At 42.8% G+C, this 13,309-nt stretch overlaps 1 protein-coding gene and 2 gene segments (V, D, J or C); all 3 read right to left on the reverse strand.

The window, feature by feature from the left end:
- Positions 1–2,827: 2,827 nt before the first annotated feature.
- On the reverse strand, positions 2,828–6,076 carry LOC103280751 (immunoglobulin heavy variable 4-30-4-like). The segment is given in 2 exon segments: positions 2,828–3,150; positions 6,034–6,076. Coding segments are annotated over 2 exon segments (366 nt in total).
- Positions 6,077–6,491: 415 nt separating this feature from the next.
- Positions 6,492–7,171, reverse strand: LOC134299853 (Ig heavy chain V region-like). The segment is given in 2 exon segments: positions 6,492–6,845; positions 6,954–7,171. Coding segments are annotated over 2 exon segments (378 nt in total).
- A 1,677-nt stretch (positions 7,172–8,848) lies between these two features.
- On the reverse strand, positions 8,849–9,782 carry LOC103280740 (immunoglobulin heavy variable 4-38-2). The gene is made up of 2 exons (XM_008120723.3): positions 9,687–9,782; positions 8,849–9,592 (listed from the first exon to the last, which is right to left on the reverse strand). The coding sequence occupies exons 1-2, from the start codon at positions 9,733–9,735 to the stop codon at positions 9,219–9,221; spliced, it is 423 nt and encodes a 140-aa protein (XP_008118930.2). The 5' UTR covers positions 9,736–9,782; the 3' UTR covers positions 8,849–9,218.
- Between the last annotated feature and the right edge of the window lie 3,527 nt (positions 9,783–13,309).

Raw genomic sequence — 13,309 nt, forward strand, 5'->3', positions numbered from 1 at the left:
TGGCTCCACTTTAACAGTCAAGGCTAATGATATGGAGGCCTAGGCATTGTAGTTTCAGCTTTCCTTGCCTAAGAGTCCTAGTACCTCACCAATCCTGGGAGTTATAGGCCCAGATTATTTGCTTTGAACTGGATTATGTGGCAGTGTAGACTCCTATAATCCAGTTCAAAGCAGATAATGTGGATTATTTGCTCTGATAATCTGGAATTTATGGCAGTGTACAAGGGGCCCATAACTCCCAGAATTCCATAGAAATTGAGCCAGAGCTGTTAAAGTGGTGTCGCATTTCTACAGGATACATGCACCTCACTATAACTGAGAATTGTTCATAATAAATTGAGTTTCCTCTTTTTGTATGGGGTCCCAAGAGAAAGTGTCTCAATGTGTCTCTCGGGCACAAAAATACACCGCCGAGTCCTCTGATGTCACAGAACTCAGCTGGAGGGAGAACTCATTCTTGGAGGTGTCTGAAGAAATGGTGATTCGACTCTTGAGAGAAGTGGCATAGTATTTGCTCCCATCATAGGGATATATTGCTGTAACCCATTCTAGACCTTTGCCACGAGGCTGTCGGACCCAATGCCATGCATAATACTGAGTAGAGATGGAGAACCCGGTCACTTTACAAAGCATGTGGAGAGTTTCCCCAGGTCTCACTGTTCCAGGTCCAGAAGATACAAGCTGAACATCCAGGAAGACCCCTAGGAGAGAGAGAATATTTCAATGAATATCTAATATCATTTACAACAGGAAGCAGCAATGGTTTTAGACAGGTCATAGAACATGAGTTTACCTTTTGGCAAAGCCACCAAAAAACATAAGAATACCAAATATTTCATTATGTTAAATGAAAAAATATTCTCACTGGGCAGGAAAGCGGGGCCTTTATGTCAGAAAGTATTTGAGCCAATATTTAAAGGATTCTCTTTTTGTAGGGGGTTCACACTATCCTTGCCATTTCCTGGAAGGATTTGCATGAGCCATCCCTTTGCAGTGCCACAAATATAAATGAGTTGTTAAGAAGAGAAATGTGAAAACCTCCATTTCATTCTCATTATATCTCTTCACCTCGGTTCTGACCTGTTTTTTGTTTCCATCTGATTGCAAGGCTTTGTTTTTCCTGAATCTATTTTACTATGTTCAACAATCAGAAAGAGTAAAGTTGTACACCTGTGTATGTTTCTTTAAAAAGGTTCAAGCAGAGAGCATTGAGATACAGTAGAGTCTCGCTTATCCAGCCTTCGCTTATCCAACATTCTCGATTATCCAACTCAGTCTGGTTCCCATCTAGATACACAGCTGTTTCTCTAGGCAGCAAGGACTGAACTTTTTATGGATTTCACTTGCAACAATGTTGTTACTATAAGTTCATTTTATGCAATTTTATCTTTATTTGTAGTCAATTTATTAGTAATGGAGCCCCCGGTGGCGTAGTGGATTTAAACCTTGTGACTTGAAGGTTGGGTTTCTCATCTGAAAGTTGCCATGTTCGAATCCTACCTGGGGAGAGCGCGGATGAGCTCTCTCTGTCAGCTCCAGCTCCATGCGGGGACATGAGAGAAGCCTCCCACAAGGATGATAAAAATATCAAAACATCCGGGCACCCCCAGGCAACGTCCTTGCAGACGGCCAATTCTCTCACACCAGAAGCGACTTGCAGTTTCTCAAGTCGCTCCTGACACGAAAAAAAACAAAACAAAACACGTGCATGCACATTTCAAAGCTGTGGTATAACAGATACATTACGTTCATGACTGCATACATGAAGATATATTCAAGCTGGGAATAATTTACAGGATTTCAGTTATGCATTCCTTTCAATGTGCCACTCTCCTTCCTTGGTTTGCAGGAATATCTGCCCTGCACCCCCATTATTCAGTAGTATCATATGCAGATACATTGTCAGATACACAACTGGATCTGCAGTGTTCATATATTTTCAGAAGGGCATCATGGTACAATCACAGTATACATCGGAACAAATGTATAGCATCCAAGCAAAATGTAAGGTCTCAGCCTTGTTGAATGTTCCTGACATCTATACCTCTGAGGATTCCTGCCATAGATGTGGGAAAAATGTCAGGAGAGAATGCTTCTGGAACATGGCCATACAGCGCAGAAATCTCACAGCAACCCATTTTTTCCCCCAATTTATGATGAGTGGTTCATTCTATTGTCAGTGGTGCTGATTGTCAGCAGTATATAAAACAACTTTAAAAAACCATTTTCTGTGCCACATGAGTGCTTGTAAAGGCCACTCTGAACCAGTCCTTCATGAAGTGACCCATGTAGATGGACTTGTAGTGCTTCTTCCATAGCATGTATGGTTTGGATAATTGTTTTGCAAATTTCTTTAATAATTGTTCTTTCACAGTACTCTGTTCTATTGGCTACCAATTGTTAAATTATGGTGATTTGACTCCACTTTAACTGCCCTACCTCAGTGTTATGGAATCAGGGCACTGTAGTTTCAGCGTTCTCTGCCCCAAGGACCTCATCACATTGACACATTGACACCATCACATTTGCCCCAGTTGATCCATAGCAGAAGTGACCACCCATCATGTAATGGGCGGTGTGGGGCTCCATGGATCAACTGGGGTGAAAGCATCCCACAACACTGCCAAAGACACGTATGATGAAGTCCCAAGAGCATTGGTGCCTTACCATATCCAACTCTTAGGATGTGATAGTATTGAGCCATGACCATTAAAGTGATGTCAAGATGCATTTACTGTACAGGATAGAGGCACTCTGTGTTTATTTGTGAATTATTCATAATAAGATGGGTTTCCTCTTTTTGTATGGAGTCCCAAGAGAAAGTGTCTCAATGTGTTTCCTGGGCACAGAAATACACAGCCGAGTCCTCGGGTGTCACAGAACTCAGCTGGAGGGAGAACTCATTCTTGGAGGAGTCTGAAGAAATGGTGATTCGACTCTTTAGAGAAGTGGCATAGTATTTTCTTCCACCATAGAGGTATATTCCTGTAATCCATTCTAGACCTTTGTCACGAGGCTGCCGGATCCAATGCCATGCATAATTCTGAGTAGAGATGGAGATCCCAGTCACTTTACAGAGCAGGTTGAGAGTTTCCCCAGGCCTCACTGTTCCCGGTCCAGAAGATTCAAGCTGAACATCCAGGAAGATCCCTAGGAGAGAGAGAATATTTCAATTAATATTGAATATCATTTCCAACAGAAAACAGCAACAGTTTTGGACGGGTCATAAGAAGTGAGCTTGCCTTTTGGGAAAGTCATCAAAAAACACACAAATACCAAAAACTTCACCATGATAAATGAAGAAATATTCTCACTAGACAAGAATGAGAGGCCTTTATGTCAGGGTATAATTTAGCTAATATTTGAAGGGTTATCTTATTGAAGGGGGCTCTTACCATCCCCATCATTTCCTGCAGGAATTTGCATATGAACCATCCTTTTGTAAAGCCTCAAATATAAATGGGTTGTTAAGAACTGAGATGTGGAAAACCTCCATCTCATTCTCATAACATTTCTTCATATTCCACCTCCATTCTGATCCCGTCCTTTGATTGCCTCACATTGCTAGGCTTTGTTTTTCTGAATCAATTTTACTGTGTCCAGCAACCTGTAAGAGTAGAATTGTACACCTGTGTATGTTTCTTTACACATATGCATATATGTTTTTAAAGCTGTGGTATAATGGATACATCATACCATAAGTTCTGATTTTTGCTAGATATTCCTTGTTCTTAAGAAATGGATGCTGCTGCTGCTAATAATAATAATAATAATTTTATTTCTTACCCACCTCTCTTCACAGATCAAGGCAGGTTACATCATAGTTTACAAACACATAATCACTGTAAACATTCTGTAAAGGTAAAGGTTTCCCCTGACGTTAAGTCCAGTCGTGACCGACTCTGGGGGTTGATGCTCATCTCCATTTCTAAGCCGAAGAGCCGGCGTTGTCCATAGACATCTCCTAGGTCATGTGGCTGGCATGACTGCATGGAGCACCGTTACCTTCCCGCCGGAGCTATTGATCTATTCACATTGGCATGTTTTTGAACTGCTAGGTTGGCAGGAGCTGGAGCTGACAGAGGCCGCTCACGCCACTCCCAGGGTTTGAACCTGGGACCTTTCGGTCTCCAGCTCAGTGCTTTAACGCACTTTGCCACCGGGGCTCCTCATTCTATAAAATATACATATTAAAATGTATTTCTATAAAATACACATATCAAATGTATTTCTATAAAATACATATTAAATACACAGAACAAAGATCAAAACAAATTGCGAGTTAAAAATGTATGATTAAAACTAGCTGGGTAGGCCCTGCCTGAAGAGATAGGTCTTCAATTGTGTCTTATATTCTGACAGCTGATCTAGTTGTTAGAGTTCTCCCAGCAAATTATTCCACGGTCCTGATGCAGCCAATGAAAAGGTCCTCTGGGTGATGGTCACCAGTTGGGTTCCAGCAGGCTGCCCTCAGAGGACCTAAGTGTCTTGCACAGAAGGCAATCTGGACCCAAACCATGTAGAGTAAGCATGGGCAAACTTTTGTCTTCCAGATATTTTGGACGTCAACTCCCAGAAATCCCAGCCAGTTTAGGAATTGTGGGAATCGAAGTAAAAAACACCTGGAGGGCCGGAGTTTGCCCATGCCGGATGTAGAGCTTTAAAGGTCGAAACCAACACCTTATACTTTCCCAGAAACTAATTGGCAGACAGTAAAGTGAATTTAGTCCACAGTGAATAGGAACTGGTTCAACGGCTTGATGTCTTCTGTCAGGGAGCTGTTAGATACAAATTAGCAGGGCTCTTGAAAAAAAACTGAGAAATAATATTTGAGAGATAGATGAATTTCTTGAGTGACTGTGGGTCATTATACTGATCGGATGCAGCAATTTGGAAGTTCTTGAAGGGAATATTCCAAATCAAGACTTAGGGCCCTTCCACACAGCCATATAACCCTTCCACACAGCTGAATAAAATTCCATATTATCTGCTTTGAAATGGAATACAGTAGAGTCTCACTTATCCAACATAAACGGGCCGGCAGAACGTTGGATAAATGAATTTGTTGGATAATAAGGAGAGATTAAGGAGTAGCCTATTAAATATCAAATTAGGTTATGATTTTACAAATTAAGCACCAAAACATCATGTTATACAACAAATTTGACAGAAAAAGTAGTTCAATAGGCAGTAATGCTATGTAGTAATTACTGTATTTATGAATTTAGCATCAAAATATCATGATGTATTGAAAACATTGACTACAAAAATGCGTTGGATAATCCAGAACGTTGGATAAGCGAATGTTGGATAAGTGAGACTTTACTGTATATAGCAGTGTAAGCTCGGCACAGTGTGTTAAAGCGATGAGCTGCTGATCTTGCAGACCAAAAGGTCCCAGGTTCAAATCCCGGGAGTGGAATGAGCACCACGTTAGCCCCAGCTCCTGCCCAACCTAGCAGTTCGAAAACATGCCAATGTGAGTAGATCAATAGGTACCGCTCCGACGGGAAGGTAACGGCGCCCCATGCAGTCATGCTGGCCACATGACTTTAGAGGTGTCTACAGACAACGCCGGCTCTTCGGCTTAGAAATGGAGATGAGCACCAACCCCCCGAGTTGATCACGACTGGACTCAGGACCGGCCCGAGGAAATTTGAAGGGGTACGCAAAAAATTTTTTGCGCCCCCTCCCCTGCGCCGCAGGAGGCGTGGCCAGGACTGCCCCCCCGTGCCCTAACCCCGCCTCCAACGCCGGGCGGCCACGCCTCTCGCGGCGTGGGCGGCGTGGGAGGCGGGGCCAGGGTGCGCGGCGTGGGAGGCGGGGCCAAACGTGGCCCCGCCTCCTGCGGGCGCGCCCTGGTGCAGCCAAGCTGCGGCAGGAGTTCTTCCAGGCCGCAGCCTGAAAGGACTCCTGCTGCAGCGGGCGCGCGCCGTGGGAGGCGTGGCTGGTCCTGCCTCCTGCGGGGTGCGCCCTGGCGCAGCCAAGCTGCAGCAGGATTTCTTCCAGGCCGCAGCCTGAAAGGACTCCCACTGCAGTGGGCGCGCGCCATGGGAGGCGTGGCCGGTCCCGCCATGGCGCGCCCCACGGGAGGCGGGGCCAGAGCTGGCCACGCCTCCACGTCACATGGCCCCACCTCAGCCAGGTGTGGCCCCGCCTCCCAGGGGTTCAATAGCACCCCTGGGAAGGTGGCGCCCAATGCGGGGGCGTGGCCAGCGTGCCATGTTGGGCCGGGCCTGACTGGACTTAATGTCAGGGGAAAACCTTTACCTAAGCTCAGTTATCCCAGTTCAAAGCAGATATTGTGGGATTTTCTGCCTTATATTCTGGATTATATGGTTGTGTGGAAGAGCCCTCAGAAGAACCAAACTGAGCCAAAGGATAACAGTTGTTAACTATAAATAATGGGCATGAGATTGTTCTGTCAGGCAGTCATCATCAGTTCTGGTTTGTGGCTTTCTGGTGCCCCCCTCTGTTCACTTCTCTCTAAAGCTGACACAGTGAAAGGTTTTTGGCTTAAATCTCCTGGATTCCTTTCACTGTGTCTCTTGCACAGTAATACACCGCTGAGTCCTCCACCTTGAGATTGGCCATTTGTAGATAGAAGTTGGAGCTATCTTTTGAGGCTGTGAATCGCCCTTGGATGGTAGGAGAATAATAATTGGTGCTCCCAGATGTTAAATAGCTAACAAGCCATTCCAGTCCACTGCCAGGTTTCTGTCTGACCCAGTCCATCCAATAGCTGTCAGGATCGAACCCAGTGACGGAGCAGGTCAGTTTATGGGAGTCTCCGGGTTTTTTAAGCACTGAATCTGACTGAGTCAGCACCACCTCTGAGATCACACCTGTTGGAAGAAGGAAAATAGTTATATGAGACAGGCAAAGCAACAACATAGGATAACGCTGTGTCCCAAGTTAATGTGGAATGAATTAAACTGTAAAATGCAACACACCTGAGTAGCAGGTAACCAATGCAATCAGTATGGGCAATAAGGGCAGCATTGTGGAGGAACCGCTTGGGTCTCAGAGGAACATCAACCTTTGAGTAGGGAGTCTGTATGGCTGGGAGCTTCGAGGGTTTAAGTAGAAAGTTAGGTGTGTCTGCTTTGCATAAATTTATAAGCAAAAGAGGACAATGAATGGCAACACACAAACCGCCAGGATTCCAAGCATTCTGTATAAGGATGGAGCTACAATATGCCAGCTAATTGTAATAGTTTAGTAGCCATGGAGTCATCCCAGTATTCTGGGATTGGAGTCTGATGAGGCACTAGTGGTCTTTGGCAGAGAAGGATAAAGACTTTGTAAAACTACAGCTTTCATGATTCCATAGCATTGAGCCATGGCAGTGAAAGTGGTGTCAAACTGCATTAATTATACAGTGTAGATGACCTTTTGTAGCAATTGTGTACATGGATTAGTTACAACACTAACAACAATGGGTGTGTATGTGTGTAATTTGACCAGTTAAAGGTTTTTTGGATTTCATTGGAAAATTTTAAGTAGTCAGCTCTCATATTATTGGACCTTGCAATACGTGATGTAAATATTTTTGTAGTAAACATTTCTACTTTAGCAGGAAAGTTTTTCTAACTGTTTTAGTTACTGAAAATCGATCTGAGCTCCACTGCTGTTTGTTTTCCTTGTAAGCATGCACATGACATATTTGAATGTAAAACTTCTGCAGATCCAAATTTATCCATGCTTTTTTTTCCGTGTCAGGAGCAACTTGAGTCGCTTCTGGAGTGAGAGAATTGGCCGTCTGCAAGGACGTTGCCCAGGGGACACCCGGATGTTTTGATGTTTTGCCATCCTTGTGGGAGGCTTCTCTCATGTCCCCGCATGGAGCTGGAGCTGATAGAGGGAGCTCATCCGCACTCTCCCCGGGTGGGATTTGACCCTGGCAACTTTCAGGTCAGCAACCCAACCTTCAAGTCACTTAGTCCACTATGCCATCTGGGGGTTCCACTATCCATGCTTATGCTGCTTAAAATGTTAGTTCAAAGACAATCTTCCTGTTCTGATCAAGAACTGATAAAAAAAAAAAACCCTGGGTAGACTTATTTTAAAGTCAATATGGATATTGTACTGTAGCTCTATGCTGCCTATGGGGTTGTGTTCATTTTGTAGCATAGAATGGAGCATGATTGTACTGAAAAATTATGGGGAATCTCTTGGGAGATTCAAATCATTCAAGGACAGATGTTGCTTCAAGAAAACGGTCAGAGGAAATAGTCACCCACAGAGCTGTGCCCACAGGACAGCACATGTGCACCATTGATACTACATCTCCTTCATAGATAAACCCATTTAAGAAAGATTTTTTTTCATCACTTTGCTGCCCTCTTTTGGGAAGCCAGAGAAAGATCTCAGAAAGGTTTCAGCCTTCGGATTGCTTCTGTTCTAAACCAGATTTGAGTCAAAGGATGTTTTCCCGTTGTATTGATCCAATTTAGGAACTTGACCAAACAGTGCATTTCAAATGTATTTAACTGAAATTTACACCATCACCAACTATCCAAACGTTTGACTAAAGATAGTTTTCCACCAAAGCCTTAGGAAGAATTCCTTGACTGTAAACATAATTTAACAATTGAATGGACTTCCATGGAGGATGGAGAACTCTACTTCTTTGCATGTTTTAAAAATGTTTTTACCATTAAAAAAACCTACAAGAGTTATCTCCTTGAATTCCTCTACAATGGCACAACATAACCAGGGCATCATTCCTCCAAAGTTTCAGAAAGATTCACACATCCACTGATTTTTAGGGATTTATTTTCAATTTCAGTGCCTTGGCTAAGTCACTTTTTCTCAGCCTCAAACAACTTTGGACTTTCCAGTTTGTTTATGGCTATCACGATGAAACTTTCTAGTTGCCACACTTGTACTACATTAGTACTACAATTGACGGCAAAATATGACAAATGAAAGATATAGATTGGTTGGTAGACTAGAATTATCAGTTGAGTATAAAATATTTGCAATATTGCTCTACAGCAGCACCCTGGCAAGGGATTTTCCTCCCAGAAAACAGGAAATAAAGCAAGCACTGCACTTTGTAGAATGATACTTTTAAAACAATTCTATATTTTAATATGCTCCAGACAGCATGAAAAGCAACATTTAGAAGATTACTTGGTTCAGTGTTTACTTTTCCTAGCCCTACTTTACTGATTTCCCTCCCTTTGTTTCAGCTTCTTTCATTTATTCAATGCTTAATGAAATTGCATCCTCTTTTTGTACACAGGCCCCATTGGATTTGTCTCACTGTGTTCTCGAGCACAAAAATAAACAGCAGAGTCGGCAGGTGTCAGGGATTTTAGTAAGAGAGAGAACTCATTCTTCGAAGTATCTGTAGAAATGACAGTCCGACTTTTCAGAGAAGGGGCATACCATGTACCCCCAGTGTTGGCGTTAATTCCTGCAATTGCTTCAAAACTTTTCCCAGAAGGCTGACGGATCCAGTACCAAGCATAGGAAGAAGAAGAGGTGATAGAGAGGCCTGTCACTTTACAGACCATGCTGAGATCCTCTCCAGGCCTCACCATTCCTGGTCCAGTTGGTACAAGTTGAAGATCTGAAAAGGCCCCTAGAATAAGAGAGGGAATTACAAGGATTTGATTAATATATGTGATCTTATCAATGTCTTCACCAAACATTTCTTCTGCAGAATAAACACTTACATCTTGGAACGATTACCAAAGAAAACAAGAACGGTAACAATTTCATCATGTTAATGAAAAGATGCCTTAGCTCTGTGTTGAAGCCAAGGCTTTGAAAGTCAGTATAAACTAAGCTCTTTAATATGATAGATGTCATTTTGTAGAGGAATGATATCTACCTTGGAAAGATTTGCATGAGCCCCTCCTCCACTGGCAGAAGAAATATAAAATTGTGTAGATCTGGTAGCCATAGGTGATAGGACAAGATCCTCCAATGTGCCAGTAGCAGCAGGCTACCTTGCATGGGACAAGACAGGTTGCATGATGCATATCCTTGCTCTCTTATATCTTTCTGCTCTGTCCTAAAATACTTCTGTATTTTGCCCAAAAGGTAGACGATCTCTCAGCTCTTGCCAGTGAAGAATGTGTGGCTTTGTGGCCAAATTCAGTCCACTGTGTTTGTGTTGCCCAGCCTTAATTGAGGAAAGAATTACTGACATAAAATGAAATGTTTGAAAACACACACACACACACACACACACACACACACACACACACACACACCATGTAGCTGGGGGAAAATGAGCTGGGGTGGGCAGCTATGATCACCACAGGACAAAATCAAGACCACATTATGGAAAGAATATAGATCAGTCAGCAGCTATTTACCATATTAATCCAAAGATGCTGTATGCTTGGTGGCAGTGTGTCTTTGTTTGCTCTCCTGAAATGCTAGAAATGAAAGCCCCTTTATTTCATGTAAATACTTCACCGGGCTTGTCTATACTAATTAAAAAATGCAAGGATATGGGGGGGGGGGGGGAACACACACAAAACTCCTGGACTCACTTCAAATCTACCGCTGGCTATTTTAATGACATCTGGGAAACCTGGTGAGTAGGTATCCTTTCTTTTCTGCCCTTAACCTGGCTTTGCTCCACTTTAGGAAAATTCAGAACATACTCCAGGATTTTTATGAAACTCTGGCCTATCCTTTGGCTGTGGAGCAGTTTGGATAACTATATTGAGTCCATTTTGGTCCAATCCACTCTCCAGATGGGCACTGTACCAACATTGCTCTGCATGTTAAAATATTGCTAAGTAAGCATGAGTCTGCTCTTAGATGTGAACTATGAGGAGAGAAGTCAGGGGGTCCAAATCTCAAGGGACCTGTAGGATGTTTGTTTCCATGTTGATTGCTAAGGAAATAATGAGTTTCACTTCTGAAACCACAAACTGCCATGCACATGCTTGGGCTATGTTATTAATGACAATGTCATTTTGCATTCTTTGTACACTTTTGCCCTCTAGTGAGAAGTAGAAGGAGAGAAAATGGAAGGCCAGTATTCAACTAGAATCGATGCTTCCTCAGCTGGATGCTGTAAGCTATCAACATGTTAGACGCAATGGCCCCCTTTCTCGTAAAGGAGCAAACTGTTGGTTGTTATCTCTAAAGCAGTGGTTCCCAACCTTTTTTAATATATATACCAGGGGCCAGTCTCCAAGATTAGCACCAAAAGGGTTACAAATCAGTTTTTGGTCAACCAGATTCTGTTTGGTTATTTGGGGTGCTGATTCAGAAAAATGCATTGGATAGACCACATCAGCTCTAGTTTCTGATACAGAACATATGCCACCCAGTAGTCGCCCTCTGCTCACCCATAGAAAACCATATTTAATAATCTAGAGTTGATGGGGTCTATCTAATGCAATTTTCTGAACCAGCACCCGAAATATCCCCAGGAACAGGCCTAAAAACAAAGACACTAAGAAAAATTCTTTTTGGTTTGGGATGTGTTATCATCCATAGTAGTAACAATGCGGCCGCAGACCAATATTTAGTTCTTGTGGGCCACTGGTGGTCCACGGACTACAGGTTGGGAACCACTGCTCTAAAGCCTTACATGGTTCGGATCCAAATTACTCATGAGATTATCTTCTACTTTACAATTCTCCTCATACACTCAGGGTAGAATTAATACAATCTGACACTACTTTAACTGCTGTCGCTCAATTCTATGGAAATCTGGAATTTGTAGTGTGGTGCGGAACCAGTACTCATTGACAGAGAAGACTAAAGACCCTATAGAACTACAGTTCTCATGACATCACATGATTGAGCCATGGCAGTTAACATGGTGTCAACAGTGTAGATCAAGCAAGAGCAAACTTTGGCCCTCCAGGTGTTTTGAATTTCAACTCCCACAATTCCTAACAGTTGGTAAGCTGGCTGGGATTTCTGGGAGTCGAAGACCAAAACACCTGGAGGGCCGAAGTTTGCCCATGCCTAATCTACACTGTTGAATTAATGCAGTTTGACACCATGTTAACTGTCATGACTCAATCATGTGATGTCATAGGCTCCTGGCAGGGGGCGGGGAAAGGCCACTGCTCCATGCTCCGTATCACCCACCTTACCTCCTTCTTCATCCCATAGGAGGAAGCATTGCCATCCAGCTTCCCCCCATTGAAGGCAAGGCAACATGGGAAGGCTCCCGTGTTGCTATGGTGGTGAAGGGCTCTGGTTCACCTCCCTTTTCATCACAGAGCCTGGCCTGGAGGCCTTTGACATTGTGTGAAGGGCTCTGTGCCAAAAAGAGAGGTGAATCAGTGTACAGCCCTGTCTGATGAGGAGGTATGTCTGGTCTTATTATTTCATAGTTGGCCTCTGGAATTCAACTGTGGTGCTATAGGACACTGCTTCTTAAACTGTGGGTCCTGACCCCAAATGTAGTCCCCTTAGCTCAATGTTGGGATCCTGAAAAATTTGGCAATAGTGAAAAGTTTATATGTATCACCTAGTGGCTGTTTGAGACATTTACATGAATCTGTTATGCAAGAGATTCTTCAGCTGTACTTCATTAAATGGAAAATCTGCCTGTTTAGGAATGCTGATTTGTTATCAGTAATTGTTTATTTTTAATGATTTTTAAATACTTCTATAACTAGGGTCAAATATTTCTCGGGCTGAAAGGGGTCACAAGTGGAAAAGTTTAAGAAGTCCTGCTCGAGACTATGCCTTTTTCTTTTTTAGGAAGGTGTTCAAATGATGCCTGTTTCGGAAGAATTTAGAAACTGCTTGCTTTGCTCTTCAGGTTTGCTTTGGAACTTCTGATGAAGTTAACTAAATCTGATTCTGTACTGTGATACCCTGGTCATTTAGGACATCTGTGGATACTTGAAATTAACATGTTATTTATCTGCCATGGTTTTAAAGTTTTCTATAAGACTTTTCTTGGGGTTCATATTTTGGCAATTTATCAAGAAGTTAGCCCATATTGGAAGAATGTATGGTGGAATACAGAATATGTGAAACACCCATGCAGGAACTAAGCAAACATTATTACAAACAATTTTGTCAACCACAGCTGGAACATTGCAGAGATAATTATCACCCCATATAATTATGAAAATCAACTATTATTATTATGTCAGCCAAAGCTCCAGCAACTTTCCAGAAGAGGCTTGGAAAAATAATCTATATTGAAATCAAAAAGAGGTTATAAAATCTCCCCCAGGTGCCATTCGGAGGGAGGGTGAGGGATGACATGGTTCTGTCGGGTCACTCTCACATCCACCTTTCATGTTGCATAGAGGTGGTTTGATGTTTGTTGTTCTAGACATTATTTCCTATCTCTGTTAAA

Source organism: Anolis carolinensis, chromosome 6, assembly GCF_035594765.1.
Source record: "Anolis carolinensis isolate JA03-04 chromosome 6, rAnoCar3.1.pri, whole genome shotgun sequence".
In the NCBI taxonomy this organism is placed as follows: Eukaryota; Metazoa; Chordata; class Lepidosauria; order Squamata; family Dactyloidae; genus Anolis; species Anolis carolinensis.

Excerpts from the sequence above, each read along its gene's own strand:
- LOC103280740 (XM_008120723.3), bottom strand. The coding sequence starts at position 9,735 with ATGATGAAATTGTTACCGTTCTTGTTTTCTTTGGTAATCGTTCCAAGA. Across the intron at positions 9,593-9,686 it reads TTTGGTAATCGTTCCAAGAT|GGGCCTTTTCAGATCTTCAA; the intron begins GTAAGTGTTTAT and ends CTCTTATTCTAG.